This window comes from Chinchilla lanigera, unplaced genomic scaffold, assembly GCF_000276665.1.
Source record: "Chinchilla lanigera isolate Chin_1 unplaced genomic scaffold, ChiLan1.0 scaffold00055, whole genome shotgun sequence".
Lineage (NCBI taxonomy): Eukaryota > Metazoa > Chordata > Mammalia > Rodentia > Chinchillidae > Chinchilla > Chinchilla lanigera.
The window spans coordinates 8834950-8860431 of NW_004955456.1; the positions used below are offsets into that span (position 1 = coordinate 8834950).

The 25482-nt window shown below is 41.4% G+C and overlaps 1 protein-coding gene across 5 annotated transcripts in view; it reads left to right on the top strand.

The window, feature by feature from the left end:
* Positions 1-25482, top strand: part of LOC102009579 (S-adenosyl-L-methionine-dependent tRNA 4-demethylwyosine synthase) — a 178054-nt gene that overhangs the window by 51829 nt on the left and 100743 nt on the right. For all 5 annotated transcript variants that reach the window (XM_013520568.1, XM_013520571.1, XM_013520570.1 and 2 more), the window contains 2 exons: positions 7014-7132; positions 22632-22741. In XM_013520568.1, the coding sequence (XP_013376022.1) occupies positions 7014-7132; positions 22632-22741 (229 nt within the window). The remainder of the gene's footprint in view (positions 1-7013; positions 7133-22631; positions 22742-25482) is intronic.

Below are 25482 nucleotides of genomic sequence, written 5' to 3' on the forward strand. Positions count from 1 at the left end.
CGAATGAATCAAGTGATGGAATCCACTGACAAGGATTTTAAAGCAGCTGTCATAAAAATGCTTCAGCAATCAGTTCCCAGTTGCCTTCGAACAAATGACAAAGCAAAATTTCTCAGTGAAGACAAAAGCTAAAGAACAGAGTGAAGTACCAAGTTGAAAAATACAGAAACAGGGAAAGAAAAACTTGCTGATGGGCTCAGTAGGCAAACAGAGTTGACAGGATGTACTCAGTGCCCTTTGCAAATCAGTAGATGATGTGTGACCCAGACAGATCAATGGGATTTACCTAGTGTGCGCAGCAGATAAAGTGGAATAGAAATAACCTTAGATGGGCCTTAGGGCTTGGTAACGACGGGCGGCCAGCATTTATGCCGTGAGAGTTACAGATGGAAGACAGAAGATCGAGGTCCTGAAGGGGTGTGGCCACGCACTGCGTAACAGACACGTCCTGAGACACGGCGTGGTTAGGTGATCGCGTCTCTGTGCAAGCATGGTGTGTGCTCACGTGAGCCTCGGTGGTGTAGGTGAGTCCTTTGGTGTGGTCTCTTCATGGAGTAAACTGGAGACGTGTAAGGCTGCTGCTAGTGTGACACAGATACTGGTTTATGGTAAACCTTTATTATTTTATAAGCAGAATGGAGAACATTGTTATAAGTTGGGTAATAAATTGAACCTAAATGGAAGTGATGTTTCCACACTTTAAAGGATGAAAAAAAGAATAGTATAGAGGCTGGACGTGGTGGCGCACGCTGTAATCCCAGTACTCGGGAGGCTGAGGCAGGAGGATCACTGTGAGTTCAAGTCTAGCTTGGGCTACAAAGTGAGTTCCAGGCTGCTTGAACTGCAGAGCACAGTCCTGTCTCAAAAAATAAAAGTACAGTAAATATTTAAGCCAGTAAAATAATTATTATCATTTTCTCTTGCGCTCTCTTGTTTTTTTTTTTTTTTTTGGTCTCTTTTGAGACAGGGTCTCACTATGCAGTTCAGGTTGGCCTTGAGCTCACTTTGTAGCCCAGGCTGGTCTTGAACTCGCAGTGATCCTCCCGCCTCAGCCTCCCGAGTGCTGGGATTACAGGCGTGCACCACCCTGCCTGGCTTTCATTCTCAAGTATTACGTACTATACATAATTGTATGTGTTAGACTTCTGTATGATTTGCCACACAGTAGGTTTGTTTATACCTGCATCACATGTGAGGAATGTGTTGTGCTGTGATCTTACGATGACTATAGCATTACTAAGTGATAGGAATTTTTCGCCTCTGTCACAATCTTATGTGACCACTATTTTATATGTGGTCTGTCTTTGACCAATACGTTATGCACTGCATGACTGCATTTGGAGAAGTAGTGGCTGAAAATAGCCCAGATTTGATGGGCCCACAGATAGAGCAGTTCAAATGAATTTCAAATGTGATAAAACTAAAGAAATCCACACGAGGACACCTTATACCAAATGATCTCAAAACTGAAGAATCAAAGAGAGCAGGTGGAGAAACGCCGTGGTGGCTGTGGGATGAGCGCAGCTGGCGGGGGGAACGCTGAGGCAAGGAGGAAGGGGCGCCTCGTTTTCAAGGGCAGACGGAAAAAGAACTGTCAGCCTGAGTTCCGTATCTGGGAACGCTATCTTTTAAGATGAAAGATATTACTAGGGGAAGCCAAATGAAAAGAATTTGTTGTTGCTCACCTGCCTTTAGAAAGAGTGGCTAAAGACATTTCTTCAAACTGAGTTAAATGATGAAAGATTCTTGGAGTATTTGGAAGGAAGAAAGAATTGGTGGATAAGGCAGAAAGATGCGTAGGTACAGTAGAGGAGCGCTTCTGCGGGAGTGTATAAATCCTATTTGATGGTTGAGATAGAAGGTGTGCTACCACAGCCGGAACAGTGACATTGAAGAGGGAGGAGTTTAAAGGAACTTGCGTGGAAGTGGTCTTTCCACACTTCGCTTAGAGTGGTGAAGCAGGAGACTGGGATAGTATGTATGTGCCTACCACTACAGCTACTCAAAAGCAGACTAAATGAATATGGAATCTTAAAAGTGTTTAAATAACCTGTAGTAGATAGAGAAAAGAGTAACAGGAATGAGAAGACACGAATTACCAGTATCAGGAATGAAGCAAGCTTTTACAATAGGTCCTGCAGCCACTGCAAGATAGAGAATGCTATAAGTAATTCGGCAACTTCGATGAAATAGATCCATCCCTAAAAAACCACAAATTGTCAAAAATCAATCCGAAATGAAGTAATTTAAGTAGACTTAATGTGGTGGATTGACAACTGGTGGTCAACTTGTAACACTCAGCTGAACTGAACCAGCATGGTGCTGGGTGTGGGAAGCCCACCTGAGGGTTGTTGCCGGCAGCATAGGAGGCAGAACTGGAGAGGAAGAAGTTTAGAAGCTGTTGGGAGCTGCTGGTTCTCCTGAGGAGTTTGCCATGCTGGCTTTCCTGATGGACTTGGCTGTTACCATCATTGAATGAGCTTGGGACCTTCTTGTCGCTGAGGATGGCTATGGTTCACTTTGGGGGAGCTCTGGTCTTCATTTTGAGCAATGCTTTCTGGCTCGGGTGGGGAAGATGGTGCACTGCTCAGTCTCCTGGAGAAGCTCGTCATGCTGGCCTTCCTGGTATAAACTTGGCTGTTCTCATCGTCGGAGGAGCTCGGGACCTCACTGTCACTGAGGGTGGCTGTGGTACTTTTTGTGGGAGCTTTGGTCTTAATTTGAGCATTGCCTCCTGACTCCAGTACAGATCCCTCATCCTGCCGGCACAGCTCCCTCATCCTGCTGGCACAGACTTTCTAGATTCCACCGCTGACCTTTCGGCCTTCCTAGTGCAAATCCATGAAATAGACTTGCGTAAGACTTTGTCATGGGCTGTAGGTCTTCCGCTGGACTCATGCAGGTCATTGCCGTGGGACCCGGGCCCTCAGCTGGGTTCTTTTGGTCTTTAGTATGTGGACAGATTTCCTGCACTTTGTATTTGACTCTTTGGGTGACCATTAAAAAATAATCCTGTAAATTATGTGTCTTGTATTGTATTGTTTTCCCTTGCAAACCCTGACTACAACACTTAAAACTCATCAAGGAAAATGATTTTGTAATTAAAAGATTTCCCCCCAAATCTCCAGATTCAGATGGTTTCACTGGAGAATATTACCAAACATTTAATGAAGAGTTCACATCTTAGTCACTTTCCTCATCACTGGGACAAAATACCCAACACCCACAACTTGAAGAGAGGTTTATTTTGGTGTATGCTTTAGAAGTTTCAGTCCTTGCATGGTTAACAGCATGCATGGAGGGGCCTGGTGTGGAGGAGCATTGCTCACGTCATGGCAGCGAGGATGCAGAGATTTAGGAAGGGAGCCCGGGAGGAAGATGCACCCCACCAGCTTGCGCCCCAGTGACCCACCTCATGCAGCCAGGCCTGAGTCACCCCTCAGAGTTCAGAGCTTTTGAGCACATTAGGCTTTTAGGCACGTCCAGATAGGAACCATAGTGCGGTATCAATTTTACCGTATCTTGCAAAGAATTAAGAGGGATGACACTTTCCACCTCATTTTATAAGGCACATGTTAACGTGATACCAAAGCTTGACAAAGGCAGTGTAGAAAAAGAACCCTAAAGCAATCTGTCTCATGAACTTAAATGTAGAAATCTTTAACAAGGTGTTAATTAGTAAGTACAATTCAGCCTGATGTAATAGGAATTCTAAACCATAGCCCAGTCGGGTTTTTCCAGGCAGACAAGGAATATTCAGCATTCAGAAGTCAAAGTAATTCACCCTCTCAATAAGCTAAAGAAAAATACCTCATGTTCAGGTGATGTTGAACAAGCATTTGAAGGTTCTAGCTCATCATTAAAAACTCTCAGGAAAAAATAAGGAATATTACCTCAGAGCAGCTACAGAATTCTTACAAATCATTAACTGTGCAGTTCTTTAACTTTGTTTCTCTACTCACATGGTATTTGGTAGCCATTACTATGTGACTTGTCATGTGTTTTTATGTTTTTGGGCCTTGTATAAGGTTTGACTGTTTTGTCGATACCTTATATATTTTATTTGAAACTTGGAAGAGTGTGTAGCTCATAACGTCCTGACTTAAATTTTTCCTTCATTTTTTTTTCTTTTAAATACAAGCACTAAATGAGGTGGACGGGAAATTCTTTCATGAGAACAAAATAATTAAGCCTATTATCAACTAACATGATAAGCTGGTAGGATTCTGTGAAATTTTCATTCATCATGGATAGTGTTATGGTACCAGTACGCTGATGACTCTTACATACGGTTGTCCCTTAGTGTGTATGGGAGATGGATCCCGGACTGCTCCTTGCAACCCAAAACCCAAGGATGCCCATGACCCTCAGGGAGGGGAGAGGGAGAGGAAGTAAAAAGGATCAGGATGAGACAGGTATATATAGTAATTCCCCATAGCAAAGGTGTGTATTATATTTTGCAAACATACCAGTAAAAAAGGTATAATATTTACATAAGTTCTCTCTGTATGCGTCCAGTCATACTTTAAATCATCTCTAGATTACTTAAAGTAGCTAATCCAGTGTAAATGGCAAGTCAGTAGCTGTTCCTACTGTATCGTTTAGGAAATAGCCATGGGAAGTCTGTGCCTATCCAGTAGTCCTGCCGGGCCTCCGGTAAGTTTGATCAGTTGACTCCTGGGTTGTGAAACCTTGTGTGTAAAGGATGCCTGTGTGTCTCCTCCGTCACCCTCCTTCTTTGGTCTTACTGTGAACCCCATACTGTTGCAGTCTCTTCACGTCAGAATCCCCCTTATCTTGCATGACTTACTGTTTCATCCCTGTAGGGGGAAATGGCATGGATTGGACCTCTGCATTCCCTGCCCCTTTCCTCTAGTGATCTTCATCATTCCGCTCTGCGTTCACTGAACTCAAGCTCATTTTGTACAGAGCTTCTGGATGAACACACACACACACACTGGTGGTGTAATACTTAATTATAAAAAAGTTGACCTTCCATTTCCCCACCACACAAAGAAGAAAGGTAACTATGTGAGCTGATAAATATGTTACTTCACTTGATTGTGATACTCATTTTACAGTGGTATGTATAATAAATCACCATGATATACTTTTTTTTTTTTGGTCTTTTTGAGACAGGGTCTCATTCTGCATTTCAGGCTGGCCTTTGGCCTTGAGCTCACTTTGTAGCCCAGGCTGGTCTTGAACTTGCAGTGATCCTCCTGCCTCAGCCTCCTGAGTGCTGAGATTACAGGCGTGTGCCACCAGCCCGGCCCTTTTTTCTTTTTAGAATAGGAAGAATTTATTGAGAGAAAGAAAGCTTCTGTCTAAGAGGGACAAAAGGGAGCCCAGGCTGTGAGTTGCCTGCCAACCCCATTTCTCAAGGGTGTTCTGTTGAGCAAAGCCATGAGTTAAGATCAAGAGCTTTCCCAGGGTGGGTCCCTAACCCTTAGTAAAGCGTGTCTCCAGAGGCTAAAGCTATGATCGACCCCAGCTGTATGGCCAAACAGAAAATGAAACTAGCAGAGGACCTGAATGGCTATATTTTAACCATTTGAAAGAGAGAGAGAGAGAGAGAATGAAAGTGTTCTAATGATACTGTCTGGGCCTTACTTTCTAATAAATGACTGAATCAAAAGTTCTGAAATGCCAGCCTGCAAAAGAGATCTGTTGTCTCCAGGGACAGAGGCAGGTAATAGTCCACAAGAAATCTCGGCCCTAGGACAAAGAGGTCTTCGAGACGTTTTGGGTTCTCCATAGTCACCTAGGTAGCTTTCCTTTACAGCAGTGCTCGCTAGGCTGTATTTAAATCTGCTCTGCAAATGTGTATGCCTGGGTATCTGATAAGCTGAAGAGACTCACAGGGTAAAGTCTGCACCCATTGTCTCTCACTAGAAGTCAGTGATTTAAGTGTAACGTTACATCTCCTCAGTCTAGCTTATAGGTCTGAGTAAGTCCTCCAAAGACCTCAGTGTACTTACCAAGATTGTCTGAAAACTTTGCTAGATCTTGCCTGGCCTGTTTGAGGTCACTGAGAGGAAAGGGGCGCGTGAATGCGGGTAGTTCTAAGTTCCCCGTTGACTTCTTGTAAGGGATATTGTCCTTGAGGAGCTTGAATAAAGTCAACTAAGGATGGATACAGCCTCACGGGGGCTTTAATTTTGGCTGGCCTAGAAGCGCCCCCCTCAGAACCCAAAGGGCAAGTCGGGGAAGCCTCAGACTCAGTAGTTGTGGGCAAGTCTTTGATTAAGGGTTGACTGGGGCTGGGGATTTAGCTCAGCGGCAAAAGCGCCTGCCTGGCAAGCACAAGGTCGTGAGTTCGGTTCCCGGTACCAGAGAAAAAACCAAAAGAAAAAGGGTTGACAGTGTTTTTAAAAGCTTGGTATTATTTTGATCCCAACTCTGAGTTGATCTGGGATATTTCTTTAAATTACCTTCTTCTTCCGCTTACTGACATATGTGATTTTTATCACTCCTGCCCGTGGCTTTATTCTTCTTATTAAATAGTCTTGGGGTTAACCTGTGTCTTATACTTGTTAGTGCTGTGTGTCTTCTTAATTGTCTCAAATATGCCAGAAGTCTGCCCATTGAATTGACGGGGAATCTGCTCCAAGATGCCTTCCCTTGCCCTCCCACCCCTACTCAAAGTGGGGGTCCTTTTGCACATGAGTATGGTCTCAGGTTCTTGGGAGCTTGTCTGTTCCCTGGCATTGCATATTATTGCACTAATACACGTGAGGCATCTTGATGGATTTTAACTTGGAGGTGTCAGAAGCCCACCTTATGGAGCTTTCAGAGTTAATGAATCATCGATTTATTTGACTAGGTTTTAGAAAGCCTGAAACACTATCAAAATAATATAATGGTAGAATATTAAATGTCTGCATCATGTAGATAACAGTAGCAGTATTTATGGTTATGAAATACATGGCTTATTCTTCAAAGCCTTGGTTTTTTGTTTCTCTGCTTTGATGATTTTACTGAGACTGTGATTTGTCTTTTGCTTGTCATAGTCCATGCTTCGAGGGAGAGGAGGTTGCTATAAACACACATTCTACGGCATCGAAAGCCATCGCTGCATGGAAACCACCCCAAGTCTGGCCTGCGCAAATAAATGTGTCTTCTGTTGGCGGTAAGTAAAAAATGCACGACAAGGGTGACCAGGGACACACGCGACCGAGGGACACTCAGGCTTACTGAGAGTGTGCTTTCTGAGGTGAAGCTTCCTTGCATTCCTAACATTATGTAGTTATCCTTTTTTTTCTTTGACCAATTGCATACAGAGGTTGTCAGGTTTTTTAGTCTTTTTGTAATACTAATTTTACCCTCTGGATCCTATTCATTGTTATCTGTCTGTCTACCTAGCTAGCTATCAACTAATCATGTATTTATTTGTGTATATCTGTTTTCTAGTTCACTAATATACTACTGTTTTTTAAAAATTTTTTTCTAGCTTAAGTTGGATTGTTAAGGTCATTAATTTTTAGACTTAATAAAGTCTGAAACTTAATTATAAGTTTTTCTTGGGGCTGGGGATTTAGCTCTGTGGCACAGCACCTGCCTAGCAAGCACGAGGTCGTGAGTTCGATTCCCGGTACCGGAAAAAAAAAAAAAAGTTTCTCTCTAAGTACTTCTTTATCCATATTCCATAGATTTTATAATATGCTAAGTATTCAGTTATGGCTTACTTATTAATTTTCATGTGACTTGTGTGTAATTCATGGGTCAAATAAGTACTTATTTCAGATGTTATATAGCTTGGATTTTAGTAGGTTATATTTTTATTCATTTTCAACCAGATTGTTTTATTGTTATAGAATATTTGATTTGTAATATATTTTAAAAATTTATTGAGAAATACTATATGCCTAATATATTGTCAGTTTTTAAAATTCTATCATATGTACATGAAAAAGTGTGATTTTTTTTTTTTTTTAAACAAATTTTTGGGTACTAAAACAACAAACTTAACTGTTACTGAGTACTTGTTTTATTATTTAGAGTTCCTCTTTATCTATAAAAATGCCCTTTTGCTCAAAATCTGTCTTAGCTGGTGTTGATGCAGGTATAGTAGCATCCTTTTAGTTATTAATACTTGCCAGGTCTTTATTTTTCCTTCCTTTCTTTATCCCTAATCTTGTGTTTTAGGTGTTTCTTATAAACAGTATTCGGATCAGTCTTCTGAAAATCAACTTCATTGCAGGTTAATTTACATAGAATGTTCCTGTGTAACCTGAGCTCACAGTTTGGGGAAAGGGTATGCCTGTGTGACTAAGGCACAAGTAAGGTGCAGAGCGTTTTCATCACTCCCAGACATTGCCTCGTGCCCGCTTGGGGTCGGTTTCCCTCACCTCACCCTCGCCCCAGTGCCAGACTGATTCACTTTCTGCCAACCTGCGTCATCTTTCTTTTTCTAGGCTTGCGTAGAAAATGAACTATTTGTAGTTTCTTTGGCTTGGTGAAAGGGGTGTGAGATTCCTCCGTGTTGTTCCACGATTCAGCAGTTCCTTTCCAGTGCTGAAGAGTGGTCTGTCCTGTGGTTTTGCTAGTTTGTTTGCCATTCCTCTCTACCTGAATACTGACTGATTTCCGGCTTTTGACTGACTGTGGATGAAGCTGCTGGGAATATTGGTCTGTAAAACTTTTGTAGGTAAATGGTTTCATTCTTCTTAGACAAATATCTGTATGTGGAATTACTGGATTTTTAAAGTCCATTTGGATAATATGTTTAGTCTGTCTTATTGATAATGATTATTGCTAAATATTGACAAATTATCAGTAAAGACTTATTTTTATTCTATTTTATTCTTTCTTTCTTTCCTCCTTTTGCTAAGTTATCAGTTTGAATATTGGAGACTTTTCAGGTTGTCTTACTGGAACCGCAAGGTCCGACTGTGTATTTCAGCTGTTATAGCTGATCACTTGTGGAACCTAATCTTCCACACAGGTTGGGAATGTTTACGTGAAGGAATTGCTGTGTTTCTCTCTCCCCTTCTCCTCCCATTTCTTTCTTTCACTCACTGCTTTGCAGATTCCCTAGCTCCTTTGTCCACTTTTCTGTTCTCTGCAGGAACATCTCTGACTCGTACCTCCACTGCAGCTCGTGTTACTATGATCACTGATGACGTCCTTCCTAGAAGTTACTTAATTATTATCTTAGTTGAACTCTAGCGAAGAGTGCTGGGTAAGGACTGCTTCGACTAGTGGATTCAGATGCAGCAATCTCCTTGTGTTGTAGCCTCCTCCTCCCTTGACAGTTTCTGAATTTCACCATTAGCTCTTCAGTTAATTCATTAAGAAAACTGAAAACAAATTATTAACATATATTGATGGCACAAATTAATGAGACTCACCGTGCTATTTGCATGCATACATACATCACGTCCCTCCAGCCTTCGATTCTTGTTCCTTCCTCTACTCCCTCCCATATCTTGCCACTGCCTCAAACTTCCTCTTGCACTCTCTATCCAACATATCCTCTCTGATTTTGTCCTTCATTCTTCTCTCTGTGTACGATGTGGGAGGATAAATTGCCTTCATGCCTTCACTGACTTCTTACAATTTGATATTTTAAAACTTGTCATCTCTGGGTCCCATCTCCTTTCTGAGTTTTCTATCTCCACTTGTAGTTGCTGATTGCACCCGTTCCCTTGGGTGATGCATGGGTCGTTCAAGGCTTGCCTTGCCCGCAGTGGACTTCCTTGGCCTCTGTTTTAACCCATTCTTACTAATACTGCCATTAGCTGTCCAGTAGCTTAGGCTTGAATTTCTTCCCCCATTTCCTCACTCACCAAAATCATTTGCTTGTCTAATTCTGTTGATTGTGTTTCTTTATTTCTCCTTTTAACAGTGAAAATGATATAATCTGTTACAGTCTGTGCCGTCCCTTAATTTGTCTTTATATTGGCATATGGCTTCTAGTTGTTTTTTGAAATGTTACGTTAAAAATGTTTTTTTTTTAAATTTTTTTTATTTTAAAGAGTAAGAGAAGGATAACAATAATGGGGGGGGGCTTACCAAATTACAGACAAAGTGGTAGGAAATTATCAATGGTTATTGTTTTATATATTGTTATCTACAAGATAGTTTCTCAGGAAAACAGACAAATAATAGTGAGTTACAGACAAAAGAGGTAGGAGATTATCAATAGTTGTTGTACTCTACTTAGGTATCTTCGAAAGAAAATAAATAGAACTATACATGAGTGACCTATTGAATAATCATTAACTATTCTCAATGGTTGTTGTAGGAAACACCTGATAATAAACATGCATCCATTTATGAAATAGGATAGGAACAATGCAAACATTACAGAGTTATGGATAGATTAGTAGGAAAATATCAATGACTGCTGTAATACATGTTGGTATCTTAGAAGTGGTTTCTCAGGAAGACAGAGATATGAAAGAAGGATCTAACAAGTAGTTACAGCCTAAGGGTTGTCAAAAATCAAGTGAGCCCTCTGGGGCGAAAGCCATTTTTTGTAGCGTTTTCTCTCCAGCCTCCCATCACATTGGGACCCCACAACCAGTTAGTGTCCTCTCCCCAACTGTCAGCACAGGCAGCAGGAATCCTGCAGACTTCTGCAGACTTCTCCGGGGCTCCACCACAGCCTGTACTGTCAGGGGAAGAATGGCTTCCAGGGAGTCTCTGCAGGTATTGTGCAAGGTCCTCCTGGTTTACAGCTTCCGAGTGCTCTCATGACCCCAGTCCACTGGACCTCTGACTCTGTGGGCTTAGTCTGCATTCTCATGTTCTCCAAGTCCTTGTTCAGCAGCTGCTCCTCTGCTGACTCTAGACTTTTGTGGTTCTCAATGGCAGGAGCAAGAGTGGCCCATTGTATAGCACGTATTCCAGGGGTTTCTCCATGTTTGAATGATTCACACACGTCCTTAGGTGGGCATCTGCAGCCAGTGCATGGTGGGCCAATTGTGTCATTGTTTCTGTGTGTCATGATAGTTCTCAATTGAGCAGCGGCGGCCAGCCTGAAGGCCGGTGTGCCACAGTGCTCTTGGCTGCATGGCTCCCCATGCGCCAGGGGCCCTCCCTCCGGGGGCTTACGAGGCAGGGAGTGAGCCAGCCAGAAGATAGGCGCTCCCCGCCCGTGGCTCCCCATGCGCCGGAGGCCCCATGTTAAAAATGTTATATAATTTTGATTTTAGGGTTACAGATAAGTTTTGCTGAGTGGGCACTGTTCACAAATGTGGGATCAGTGAATAACGAGGATCGATGATACTTTGATTGGCATCACCTCAAGTGCAATAGAAATAAAAGATCTGCCCATGCACAGCTCTCCCTCTTCCCCTTCATGTTTTTGCCACAGATTACAACTTTAAACATTATATACCCTTAACATAGGTATATAATTGGTGGTCTTATATTGTATGTTTATTTTTTACATCATGTAGAGAAAAAGAGGAGCTACAATAAAAATGCAATATAGTTACCTTTATATTCTTTTTTCTTGGTGTGGTTTGAATTGTCTACTGTCCTCTCCTTTTAGAGCAAAACCACTAGCAGTGAACTCCTGGGACTTTGTATTTTTCAGTGTTTTAATACTATTTCTAGTATTCAGAAGAATAATTTTGGTGTGATTTAAAATTCTTTACTGATTTTTTTCCCTTTAGTATTTTAACTGTGTCATGCTATTGCCTTCTGGCCTCTGGCTGTTTTCTTGTTCGAGTTTCTTATACGTGATGACGTCTTCCCTCGTGCTTGCTTCAGGGTCCTCTCTTTATTTTTCAGCAGTTTGATTATAACATGCTTCAGTGTGAATCTCTTTGAATTTATTCCATTTGGAGTTTGTTTTGCTTTTTGTCTTCTATTAGTTTGGGATGTTTTCAATAGTAATGTTTTCATTTACTCTTCCTGCCTGCTCTGCTGTTCCTCCTCTGGGACTCTGTTATGCATATGTTGGTACACTTGATGGTGTCCCATGTCTATCATCATTTCCTAAAGCTCTGCTAAATTTTCTGCACTATTTTTCCTCCTTAGATTAAGTAATTGCAAATTGACTGCTCTTTAGTTTCACAGTTATTTTTCTTCCTGTTCAAATCTACCTTTGAAACCCTCCAGTGAACTTTTCATTTCAGATGCTGTTCTTCCTAGCTCCAGAACTTGTTTCCTTTTATCATTTGTATTTCTTCATTGACGTTCTGTATTTCTTGAAACCTTATTTTCCTCCGTTCCCTCAACTCTTTGTCCATGGCTTCCATTAGCTGTCTAAGCATGTTTTAGACAGTTGATTGCGTGTCTTTCTAGTAGGTCTGTTTGTGCTTCCTCTGGAAAGGTTTTTATTAAGGTATCCAATAATGAGCCATTGTTTTCTCATTTTCTTTTCTTGCTTTGCAATGTTTTATTTTTAATTTTAATTTTAAGTTTTTTTGAAGCAAGGTCCGTATGTAGTACAGGCTGGCCTTAAATTTGCTTATGTAGCCCAGGTTGGCCTCGAACTCACTGCAGTCCTCTTGACTCAGCCTCTCAAATGCTGGGATTACAGGCATGCCCCACCATGTTCAGCTGTAATGTTTTATTGAAATGAAAATATCTTGGTTATCATGTTAACTCTGGAACTCATTCTTGCCATTCTTTAGGGTTTGTTTTTTTGCTGCTTCTGGGTTTTATTAGTTCTTTGTTTAGTGAGGTTTTAAAGCTGTATTTGCAAGGGGTATGTATTTTGTTTTGTATTGTCTTTCAAGTCAGTACTGTAAGCTTAGTAGTCAGGTAAGGTTTTGACAGAGATTTTCTTGAGCTCATGGAGCCAAAGGGAAAACAGAAAGAAAAGAACCTCTGCCAGTCACTACAGCCTGTGTTGAGATGTGCCTTAAAGCTCAGGCAGATCATTTACAGCTCTGCCTTAGCCATCACTTCCTACTCTGATGAGCTGGAAGATCACAGATGAAAGTTTAGGGTCTTTTCAGGTATTTTAGCCTGTGTTCTGAGGGAAGCTCTATAAGTTTCCAAGTGTATGTGAGCACTTTTAGTGTCTCCTCTCACCTCAGCCATAACCTTCTGACCAAGTCAGCACCAAGTTGCTCATCTGTCTACCACAAGTGTACCCCCCCAACTTTGAAAAAACTTGTCCTTACAGAGTTTTTTTAAACATAGGTAGAAAGGAAGAATAGTATAATAAACTTCTGTGCACACTTGTTGTACAATCACATTCCATTTACTTTCCTTAATCCTCCCTGTTTTAATACAATTGCTAGTGATCTCATTGTGTTATCCATACATAGTTCAATTGACAAATGAATGTAAAAAATGAGGTCTTCTACCAAAGAACATAGCCATAATATGGTCATTTGAAGTTCTCCTACATGCATTTCTTTCTAGGGTCTCCAGAGATATGGTAGAAAACTGAAAAATATTTCACTGGGCGTCTTATGAAACCAGTGATTCTGAGCTGAGGGCCAGATTGCTATTTTTCACCCACAGAGACATTTGACAATGCCTGGAGATATTTTTGATCGTGGAGTCTGATGAGAGCTGTACTGGCATGTATTGGTTGGGGGCCAGGAACTTCGATAAACATCCCATAGCACACAGTCTCTGCTTCACAGCAAAGAACTGTCTTCTCCAAGGTGTTGCTCAAGCTGAGGTTGAGATTCCTGGGTGCAGTGATCCATAGGTTGAGTGAAGGGGATCTGTGGAACATGGCAGCATTGAAGTCAAGTGGAAGGAGATTCCTTTTTAAGGACAGACTATGTACTTAACAAAATTTGAACTTGCTGCATTGTGAAGCAGAGGCCTGTTCGCTTTATGACTGTGTGGATCACAGTATACTTAGGTTGTGAGAGAAATGATGGATCAAGTGCTTCATGTCCTTGTTCTCATTGCGTCATATTTTACGGTAAAATGTAATTCTTGATCTCTTCTTAAGATTGTTGACGTGGTTAATTGACATTATAGGTCAAGATTCAAAAGAAATAGCAGAACTCTGTGGCTAATAATTCCTTTTACCTTTGTTACCTGCTTATAGCCAATAACTTAGTCTTTCACTTTCTTGAGCAGTAAATTTATGCAGATTATATATATATATTCTTTTGGTACTGGGAATCAAACTCAGGACCTTGCACTTGCCAGGCAGGCACTTGTGCCATTGAGCTATCTCCCCAGCCCGAATGCAGATTATTACGAAGGGGAAATAATATACTTAACAAATTTATTGATGAGATTTTTTTTTGGAAAGATTTGAGTAATTGAAGATATTTTATTTTCCACCACTTCTGGTAAAGATGTCCTGATATACAAACTTTTAAAATTAGAATTTACCATCTGTTTTAATTAAGAATAATATAACATGACTGTCAAAAAAGCCCTGTAAAAATTGATCTAAATGCTTTCATAAATGTTTCATTTTACTTTCCCTTCAGCCAAAGGGAAAATAGCCTGTGAGCCTCAGTTTCCTAACTATAAGAAGAAACAACAGTACCGTCCTTATAGGGTTGCTCTGAGGTTTCATTGCTGGAGGGAGCAGATAGGATTTTTTCAATGGTGAAATTTTTATTTCATTCCAATAATATGTGAAATAGACATGGGTGCATAAAATGGTATTCAGGAGAATTTGTTGGATGTTATATATATTTATATATTCCCAGTTTTGTGGGCCTTGTTTCCATTTAAATGGAAATTTTATTCTTTGAAACTTCAAATTAAATGCTATATCTCTCTTGAACAGATAACTCAATTTTTTTAAAAAAAGGACCAAAGATCAGAATTGATAGTTTTCTAAAGAAGATACAGGTGTCCAATAAGCAGATGAAAAGATACTCATAATTTCTTAAAAATAGAAATAGCCCAAATGCCTCTTAACTGGTGAGTGTGGTAACTGTTGAATGGATAAACAAAATGTGGTAGGTCCAAACTGAGGTATTATTTGGGAACGAAAAGCAGGTAAGTCCTGGTATGTATGCTGCACCGTGGCGAACACTGAGAACGTTATGCTGAGTGAGATAAGGCGGTCACAGTAAAGACCACATACTGATGACTGCATTTCTGCCAAGTGTCCTTAATGGACATGTATGGAGGGAAAATAGATCAGTAGTTGCCTGGGCAGAAGCGGGTGTGGAGATTAAGCAGCAGTAGCTGAGGGGAGTGGAGGTTCTTTTTGGAATGGTGAAATGTTTAAAATTGAGTTTGGGGATGGCTGTACAACTCCACAACTGTACTAAAAGCAGTGATTCGTGTGATTTAATTGGGGGGATACCGAGGGCCGATGGATCCCCCAATCACCTGGGTGAGGGTACAGCGAAGGGTAAGAAAGACAGGTAATAATTTAGAATGCAGGGGTCCAGAGGCTCAGAGCTCCTATCAGCTAAGACCAAGACTCCCTGCACTTCGCAGTTTTTATTGAACCCGCAGCTTTCCAGGCGGCGTGTAGGAAGATCCGGGGAGCAGAGGGGCGGAAGACACTGACCCGAGCAGGCTCTAGTAAGAAAAAAGCGTTCTTGTATCAATAAACTGTTGATTAATGGGAAACTTACTTTTCCCTTGGGTTAATACTTACTTCCGTAGAATCTTGTAACAGAGTCAGAGAGTCCTCTGCCGAAATGCCGTCCTGCCTCTAGAGACGCCACAGCGTCACAGGTCGGAGAGACCGCCACTGAGACCAGAGGCATAGGGAGTTTCATTTCCTTGTGCCATTTGCTGGCTTGCCGGCCAAGGCACATAGGCCTGGGACAGACTCGGATTTTAATGTAGAAAGCCAGTTCATGAATTTGTAGCTTGCTCAGCGTGTGCTCCATCAGGGTGATTTTATGGTGTGTGAGTTATATCAGTAAAGCTGTTGAAACAAGTTATACTTAAGAAGTAATAGCATCAGGTTTTATAATGAATTTTGAAAGATCACCTATGTGTATAGTGAAAAAAATCAAAATGTACAAAGGTATACAATGAAAGTCAAGTCCCTCTTCTATTCTCATGCTCCAGATAGGCAGGTTTTCAGAGGTGCTCTGCACATATGCTCACTAATTTATGTGTGTGTATGTATTGACTGTGTATATTCAGGTTTCTATATGTGTACCTGTATACACAAATCTCAGGATACTTTGTAAGCTTTTGTGCCTTGCTTTTTCTGTTTGCACTTTATTAAAATGCATAAAGATTTATTTAGATTCAGATTTTTAATCTTTGAAATTAAATTACTGCCTAGAAAACAGGAGGAGGGAAATAGGTATAGAGGGATGCTTTTTTTTTTTTTTTTTTTTTTTTCTCCTCCTCCGGTACCGGGAACTGAACTCACGACCTTGAGCTTGCCAGGCAGGCGCTGTGCTGCTGAGCTAAATCCCTAGCCCCAAGGGGATGCTTTTTTTTTGAGACAGGGTTTTACTATGTAGTTCAGTTACCCTTGAACTCACTTTGTAGCCCAGGCCTGAACTCACAGCAGTCGTCCTGCCTCAGCCTCCGAAGTGCTGGGATTACAGGCGTGTACCACCATCCCTGGTAAGGGATGCTTTTTTTTCTTCTAGTACTGGGGATCCACCTGCCTCAGCTTCCTGGAATGCTGGGATGACAAGTCTGTACCACCATGCCCTTCTGCTTTTTGTTTTTTAAATAACTACTGAAGCGCATTTATTCTTTCCATAAACATTTCCCAGTTCTTCATATTTAGTAGAATTGTAATATGATTTTACTGCAAAGCAGAGTGTTTTAATTTTGATAAAAATCCTCAGAGAGTTTTTGTTTTGTTTGTTTTTTTGGTGTTTGTCTGATTTTCTTTTTTCCTTATTGAGAACACAGTCTAGTTCAGATTAGCACTTTACCTGGACTGTATTTAATCATTGTATTACTGTGGTATTCACAATGGCACATTTTTCTCCAAAGCAATTTTGCCTGAGTGTGATTTGTAGTTTAAGGCAAATGAAATTAAGTTGCCCTCGTTCCCACATTTTCTGATGAGCTCTTTTGCTCTGGTAGAAGCTGGATAACAAGGAAAAACAAAACATTAGGTCTTCTACATTAAAGGACTACTGATTGGCATTAGGTATGTGTGTGGAGACATAAATACAATAAAAAGTGGTAGAAGTTTTATTCAGGATTTGATTTCTAAGATAGAAAAAGGAGATAAGGAGCAAATGATATTAAAACGAAGTCAGGGATATAAATATAGACATTTTGAAGATTAAAGATAGAAAAGATGGTTAATAGATATTGAAAACCTTGGAAAAATATAGACAAATTTCTACTGAGTTTGGATTATTGAAAGTAATTCAAGAACAGTGTTACCCTGAGTAGTCCTGTAATCACTACAGTTATTGACTCAGTACTTATAAATCATATCTGAAAGAAACCTAGTCATGGTGGTTGTATAAGCTATTCTAGCAAACATTCAGGAGAAGGAACTCTCCGGAGAGCACAGAAAGTGGGAACACTTCTCAGCTCATTTTAGGAAGCTGTTGGAAGAGGTTGAGTATCCCTTGTCCAAAATCTTGGGAACACAGGGGTTTCAGATTTTGTAATATTTGCATATAGACAATGAGATATCTTGGGAGTAGGACCCCTTTCTGAACATGAAATTCATTTATGTTTTGTGTAGACCTTGTAAACATAGCCTGAAGGTAACTTTACGTGATATTTTAAAGAGTTGTGTGCATGAAAAAAGGCTTATCATGTAAAGATCTTCAACTTACGTACGGGGCTGTAGCTCGGTGCTAGAGCATCTGCCTCCCGTGTGTGAAGCCCTGGCGGGTCCGGCACTGCAGAAACAAACGAGGGAGGAAATGGAGGGTGTGGAGGAAGGAGGAGGAGAAAAGCAGTGAAAAAGTAAATCCAGCACTGAATAACAGTAACAAAAATCATGACCAAGATAGGTTTAGTTTTTGTAAATATTTTAATTGCATTTATTCCTGGTTGTGTAATTTATTCTAATGTAAAAAGTATTTACTTTTTTTTTTGACATGGTATTTTGCTACATTACACAATTTTTTTCTGGACTCTGAATTCCTCCTGACTCAGCCTCTAGAGTAGCTGGGATTATGTAGGTGTGTGCCACAATGCCTGGCTTATTTGCATTTTTGATTAAATTATGAGTGTAGACTATATCAATTTGTGCTTTAGGATGTAACTATAAATTCTTCTTTCTACTGTTTTTAATAGGGTTTAATGTTTTATTTTAGAGGAAGAAAATCTTAGCTGGGCAGGTAGAGGATGCCTGTACTCCTAGTACTCGGGAGGCTGAGGCAGGAGGATAGCTGTGAATTTGAGGCCAGCCTGGGCTACACAGTGAGTTTAAGGCCAGCCTGAACTACATAGTGAGACCTTGTCTCAAAAAACAAAGAAACAAATGAAAGGAAGAAAATATTTTTTAATATGAGAAATTGTAAAACTAGGAATTAGCTATATGCCCTCTACCCATCTCCCCCCCATGTTACCATCTTATATTATAATAGAACAGTTATCAAAATCAATAAATTAATGTTGGTATACCACAGTCAATCTGGGAAGACTAGATTTTGGCATTTTTTTCATAGCTGTCCCTTTTCTCTTCTAGGACCCAGGCCAGGAGCCCACACTGCATAGTTGCTTTGTATCTTTAGTCTTTTCTAATCTGAGCCCTTCCTTGGTCTTTCCTGGCTTGTCATGGCCTTGACACTTGAAAAATACCGCTCAGGTATTTTGTAGATGGTTTCTTGATTTCCATTGGGTGTTTTTTTGTGATTAAATTGAGATCATTGTGTGTGTGTGTGTGTTGGAGGGGGAGGAGAGAGAGAGAGAGAGAGAGAGAGAGAGAGAGAGAGAGAGATCTACACCTGTTATCAGAATATCTTACCAGAAGGTGCATCCTATCAGTTTGTTGTATTCCTTCCTCTATTGATGTATAAGATACAGATAGTTTATTTTTGCTTTTTGTCTATAACTATCCAGGTGTCTCACCACAGTTTATTGAAAAGACTGTTCTTGTCCCATTGAACTGCCTTTGTACTTTGTCAGAAACCTAGACAGGATATGAATGGGTCTGTTTCCGGATCCTTCTCTTTGGTTGATCTGTACATCTCTCCTTTGGGCAGCACCACACTGTCTAGATTACTGTAGATTTGGAAGTAGTTTCAAGTCAGGCATTGTTAATTCTGCTATCTATGTAGTGAGAACCTGTGTCCCATCCCGATTCTCCTGTGCCTCATCTTATCTAACAAGTCTGCTTGGGTTTGTGAGACTCCTTGTTTAACTACCGAGATTCTGCAACTGGGTTGTTAAATGAATTGTTCACTTAAAGAGGATTTGCATATAATAGTGCAATATTCAGAACAAAGAAACGGTCACAAGAAACTCCTGCTTGATAACCTTGCATCTACTTATTTGCATAACTCTTACGTGGAGTAAGAAAGTGTACTGTACTTAAGACATTGAGGCTCTATCAACAAGATCTACAGAACTGTAAAAAAAGATGGTTTGTAAACCTGAGCAACAGTTGTAAGTCTGAACAGCACGCCTCTGTTGTGAGTCCTCAGAGTTAGAGGAGGAATATCTGAATTAGGATTCTATTAACCTGTAGATTTTAACAACGAATCTCTCAGCCTATGAGTATAGTGTCTGTTAAGGTTTATGTCTGGGTGTTTCCACAGAGCCTCATGCAGTCATCGGTGGTGGGTTTTTCAGAGGTGGCTGCATCTAGAGTTTGTGATTGATTCACGGTCCAGTGCTGGCATTGAGGGTGTGAGTGTTACACCCACCCTAAGGCGGGTAGCCCACGTGCAGTATAAGGGAGGAAAAGAGGCCTGCTCTTCCCCCATCTCTCTCTCTGGTTGCTTTTGCTGTCTCCTGCCACCATGAAATTCTGTACCTCTGCCATGCCACCCTGCTTTGGAGCCAGCCAGTTAGGGACTGAAACCTCCACAAACTGTGAGCTACATAAACTGCTCCTCCTTTAACTTCGGGTGTCAGGTATTTTGCTCAGCAGCGAGAGAAAAGTAACAGACTGTGTCTCTCTCCTTTTATTAGTTGCTTACAGTTCTCAGCATACATTTATTTTTGTTTTACTTTGTTTTTGTATTTTAGAGACAGGTTCTCGCTATGTAGTTCAGGCTGGTCTTGAACTCACTGTGTAACCCAGGATGGCCTTTACCTAGTGGTGATCCTCCTGCCTCAGCCTCCCAAGTGTTGGGATTATAGGCGTGTGCCACTGTGCTTGGCCAACATGCATAAACTTTTGTTTTAGATTCATACCTACTTACATACTTTTCATTGCTATTATAAATCATTCTTTTAATTTCTAGTAACAGTTTCATAGTATGTGAGGACAACTGATTTTCATACATTGACCATATCTTTGTGCATTTGTTCAACTCACATATGAGTCCTTATTCGTTCTCTATTGTTTGTAGATTCTGTTGAATTTTCTCTGTAGACAGTTGTGTCAGCTATGAAGAGAAGTGGCTTTGTTTCTTCCTCTTTTCCTTGCCTAGTTGCTGTGGAGGACTCCCATGCTGAGTAGGAGAGATGAGAAGACCCCATGCATCTGACCAAGGCAGAAAGCATGTGTTCTTTCACTATTGAGTTTGATATTAACTGTAGATTTTTGGTTGATCTCCTTCATGAGGTTAAGGAAATTCCCTTGTTTTGTTTTGTTTTCTTTTGAGACAGGGTCTGGCTGTGTAGTCTAGGCTGGCCTTCAACTCACTATGTAGCCTAGCCTGGCCTTCAATTCAATGGGGATTCTCCTGCTTCAGCCTCCTGAGTGCTGGGATTAGAGGTGTGAGCCACCATGCCTGGTGGGAATTTCCTTATATTCTACTTCCCTGGGAATGTTTGGTCATGGATGGGTATCGAATTTTGTGAGATACTTCTCTGTCTTGAGATGCATATTCTTATTCCTTTAATTTTGTCAATATAGTGAAATAAAGTGATTAGTTTTTGAATGCTGAACCAGACTTGCATTTTTGGTGTTTTATTTATTTTACTTTTTTATACAGGGTCTTGCTGTGTAGTTTAGGCTGGCCTTGAACTCACTATGTAGCCCAGGATAGCCTTGAACTTGGGGTGATCCTCTTGCCTCAAGTGCTCAGATTATAGGCATGTGCTACCACACCCAGCTCAGCCTTGTATTTCTGGGATAAACACTACTTGATTATGGCACATTTTCCTTTTTATGTGCTGCTGGGTTCAGTTGGCTGGAGTGAGTGACCTGTGGGTTTTTTTTGTGTTAGTCAACTTTTTCTTGGTGAATACCTGAGAAAAGTAACTTGCAGGGTTATTTTGGCTCATGGTCTTAGAGGGGTCAGTTCATGGTCACTTGACTTTGTTACGTTTGGGCCTGTGGTGAGGCAGGTCTCATGGCGGGAAGCATGTGACAGAGCAGAGTCACTCACCTCATGGCAGACAGGAGTTGAAGGGGGGTGTCCAGGGACAAGATAGAGTCCCCAAGGGCACACCCCCAAGGACTCACTCTTTTCAACTAGGTCCCTCTTTTGAGTTTCCATCACCTCCCAATGGCTGGAAACCATTATGGACCCAACAATGGGTTTATCTGTTGATGGGGCGACCTCCCTCAGGACCTAGTCACTTCTCTAAAGTCCCGCATCTCACCATTGCTGCCTTGAGGACCAAGCCTTGGGCGACATTTTAGTTTTGAACTGTAAAACCTTATGTAAATGAGTCTTGTACAGGCCACTCTGATACATGATTTAGTCAGCTCTGAGTTTTCTAAGAAAATTCCATAGATTGATTGGTAGGCCTAAATGACAGACATTCTGGTTGGGTTATTGATATTGGCCTTTCCAATTTTTTTCTGAACAAACATAAGAAATCAAAAATAATCTGAGAATTTTATAATTCTCCAAAAAGATAATACAATACTGAGCTTTTCTCAGAACTCCTGCATCTCTGTTTTGTGCAGCATCTTTCAGAAGAAACCTTGAGGAATGTTAGAATAAGCGTGAGGTGTCATCTCAAGGCGATCTGGTGACTAATCAGACCTCCGAGATTTGCCTGATGATGAGACACAGTGGCAGAAGAGAATGTATTGTTATGCGTTTGATCATCTACAAAAGTGTATAAAAAGAATAGTTACAGAAGTAAACATCCTTTTCTACCTAAGCATACAGGCAGATTTAGGATGTTCCAGTTCCATGGATCGCAAAAAATACCAGGCTGGGCTCTGGCTGCAGTTTTTCCCTGTTGAACAGAATGAAACTAAGTGTCCGCTATCAGGAGCTTGTTGCAGTTGATCTCCCCCGACTTTTGCTCCTTAGTGGTGGAGGAGAGAAGGTTCCAGATGGAGTTTCTTGGGCATGCCCAGGACTGCATCCGGGGGATCTTGTAGGCCATGAGCGTGGTTTCCAGGCACGAACATTCCAGCTTTCTACACTGACTTTGTGAAATGTTGACCCACATGGTGCCCATGTGGTGGTGGCAGGTTGTCCTGCACTTGTGCCTGTACATTGTTGCCATGTTTCCAAGCAGGAAACAGGGCCCTGTCAGCCAGTACCTGAAGCCGGTCCAGCAGCCAGGAGTTGGGCAGAGGTATTGAATGACCTCTTTATACACCTGTCTGTTAGCTGTCAGGACTCACACCAAGTTGGGAATTACTGTTGTAAACAGTTGGGCTCTAGGGAGGCACCCGCCTGACCTTACGGTTTTATGGCTGGCTGCGAAGATGTTCCAATAGGGGTCCTTAGAGCTTTGCCTCTTGTTCCTAGGCACCACACCAATCCAGTGGGCACAGAGTGGCGGTGGAAGATGGACCAGCCGGAGATGATCCTAAAGGAAGCTGTGGAGAACCATCAGAACATGATTAAACAGTTTAAAGGTATGTATCGTCTCTCTACGGGGGAGTGCCAAGGTCTATTAATAGTTTGAATCAGATTGGCAGAGGAATTGCCCCTTTGGTGGGATTTTATCTCCACTGGAAAATTGTGCTCCAGGGAAGAAAAGTTTCATAGATATATTGTATATATTTTGACCTTCGCATATATACCCCGTTTGATAGAAAAACTGAAAGTTCAGCCCAAAGCTTCACAGCTCTGTGTGGTGTGCTTTTTGCTGTGAGTTTGCTTTAAGATGTACCATTACCCTTCCTAAAAAGCCTTGCTGCTGGCCTTATAAATGGAGTGGCAGTTTTAGGTCATTGGAAAATTCTTAAATAATGTCCGATAGTGAGAAAAAAGAGAAAAAAGAAAAAAAAAAGAAAAAAAACTTGCAGCAAATTTGTTTTGGTATAGATATTCTTAGGCTGCTAACAACATATATGGGCCCAGTAATTAGCATTCTGGAGATCAATTCATTCTTTTATGCAATGCAATTTGTTCCGTTTGGGTTGCTCATTCTTAAGGTTATACTACTTCCTGTGATTATTTTTATTTCTGTTGAAAAATAGAGGAACCATCCACAATAATGTTTGACCAAACATGTGGGTACCATGGCCTGTCCAAATTGACACAAAATTAACCTTCACCCAGTAATATCAGGAGCAGGAAGTGCCAGGAATTTTATCTTTATCTCAATAAGTTTCTTTTTGGTTTAGTGCTTAGAGAGCTGGTTGAACTCTTCACTGGGGGGGCGATGACTGAGGAGGTGTTTCCTGGGCAGCTCGGAGTCCCCTTTGGTGAACTGTGTCCCAGGCAGCTGGTGGCGGGAGGAACCGTCCCGAGGAGCAGGCACTCTTCCGAGTAGAGACTTCCTGGAGAAATCTCCATCCTGAGATGTCCTTGATATGCAATGACAATCAGAGTTTTGACAGTGATTTTTCTGACAGGCGCATTCTTGCAAATTGATTTTAAATGGAAATAAGTAGTGAATAAGTCATGAAGTAGACTCAGTGTGAGCGTTCTTTCTGTGTGCCGGGCTCGCTGGGTGGGGTGGAGTGGGGCGGGTGGTGGCGTCCTGTGCAGAAGAGGGAGTCTAGCTGGTGGCGTGGGCTGACTTTAATCAGCAAGTGTCTCAAATGGCTTCTCTTCAAGTTCCCTCGGTAAACAAACAAGAGTTTTAAAATGCATAGGGTCTTGTAGGAGGAGCCTGCTCACAGCACCGCAGGGAGGGAGAATGCCTGTGAGCAAGTGAATCTTTAGCACGGGTTAGAATCCTAAAGGGGAAGGAAGTGATCCCCACAAATCCACAACTGCCACCCAAGTTTTTCTTTTTTTTTTGTACCGAAGATGGACCTTTGTATTGAGCTACATCCATGACCCTTTTTTATTTTTTAAATTTTGGCAGATGGTTCTGTTAAGTTGCCAACTTACCAAGCTGGGCTCCAACTTGTGATCTTCCTGCCTCAGCTTCCCAGAGTGCAGAATTGCAGGCATGTGCCACCATGCCTGGTAACAGCCACCCATTTTATTCTTAAAAATGATGTTTATAGGTGTCAGTTTTACCCTGGGAATTCCCGCAGATGATTTTCTTTTTTAAACCTTCATTGGCTCACTAGACAAAACTTTATCATTTGTTGTTTTAATCAACAGTGAGTTTGACAGAAAGGTCTTCAAAGTGGAACTATGGATATTTGCAGTCTGACTCTCTTCTGATGAGCAAGTCAGTTTTTCTTTCAGCTCCTAGGAGGCATGGATATGTTTGAAGGTGTGGTAGGTGTAGGCAGGCCAGCACATGCGCATGTGGCGGCCCACTCACTTTATATTTTCACAATGAATTGAGCTCTCTTAGTGTCCAACTTGGGGTGATGTAGTGGCCATTTTTTTAATGCTTTATACTTCATTCTGATTTCAAAAAAGCTACTTTTTGAAAATTTGTCTTATGCTGCAGTAGTCATAGTAAATCTTATTGTAAAACTATAGTATTTGAAAAGAAAAAGTCTGTAATTATTAAAGATTGAGATACATAATTATTAAAGGATGAAATACTTAACTGGTATAACTAATGTCCTTACCAGAATGCTAAAATCACTTAGTATAATAAATAACATCACTCAGTCCCTTGTACGAGTCCTTACCAATGATTGTAGCTTTGTTTTTATGAATTTGAGTTCCTCTTGCAGTAAGTGAAGTCCATGCTCTGTCATTTATCCTCCGGGGACGGGTGTCAGTAAGGTGTAAGTAAGGTCTCCTCCGCTCCGGACAGGTCGACCAGAGTGAGGGTGATGCTGAGGCTGTTGACCATGGACTCCAGGAAGGTTGCTCTCCCTCTTCTGATCTCAGCATCCTCCCCTGGGTACAGGGCCTACATGGATACTGCTGGACTCCTTTGTGTACCGGGGGTTGAACTCGGGGCCTTGTACGTGCTAGGCAAGTGCTGTGCTAGTGAACTACACTCCCAGTCCTTTTTATCTTAAAACACGATTTGCTGACTAGCCAGGTTTGCCTCAGACTTGGGATCCTCCTGACTCAGCCTTTCGAGTTGCTCTGATTACACACTTGCCTACAACGTCTGGAAGGATCCAATTTTGAATTCTGAAGGTGCAGGCGTGTAACTTTAGATAGATTTCATTGTGACCCTTGGAGTCCACACTTCTCAGGGAGGTGGGTCTGGAACAGTGGCTTATCTTGTGCCATTAGAGCTGCTGCCTCCTCGTGCCCCAAGGAGTGCTCTTCCCCTTCTTCC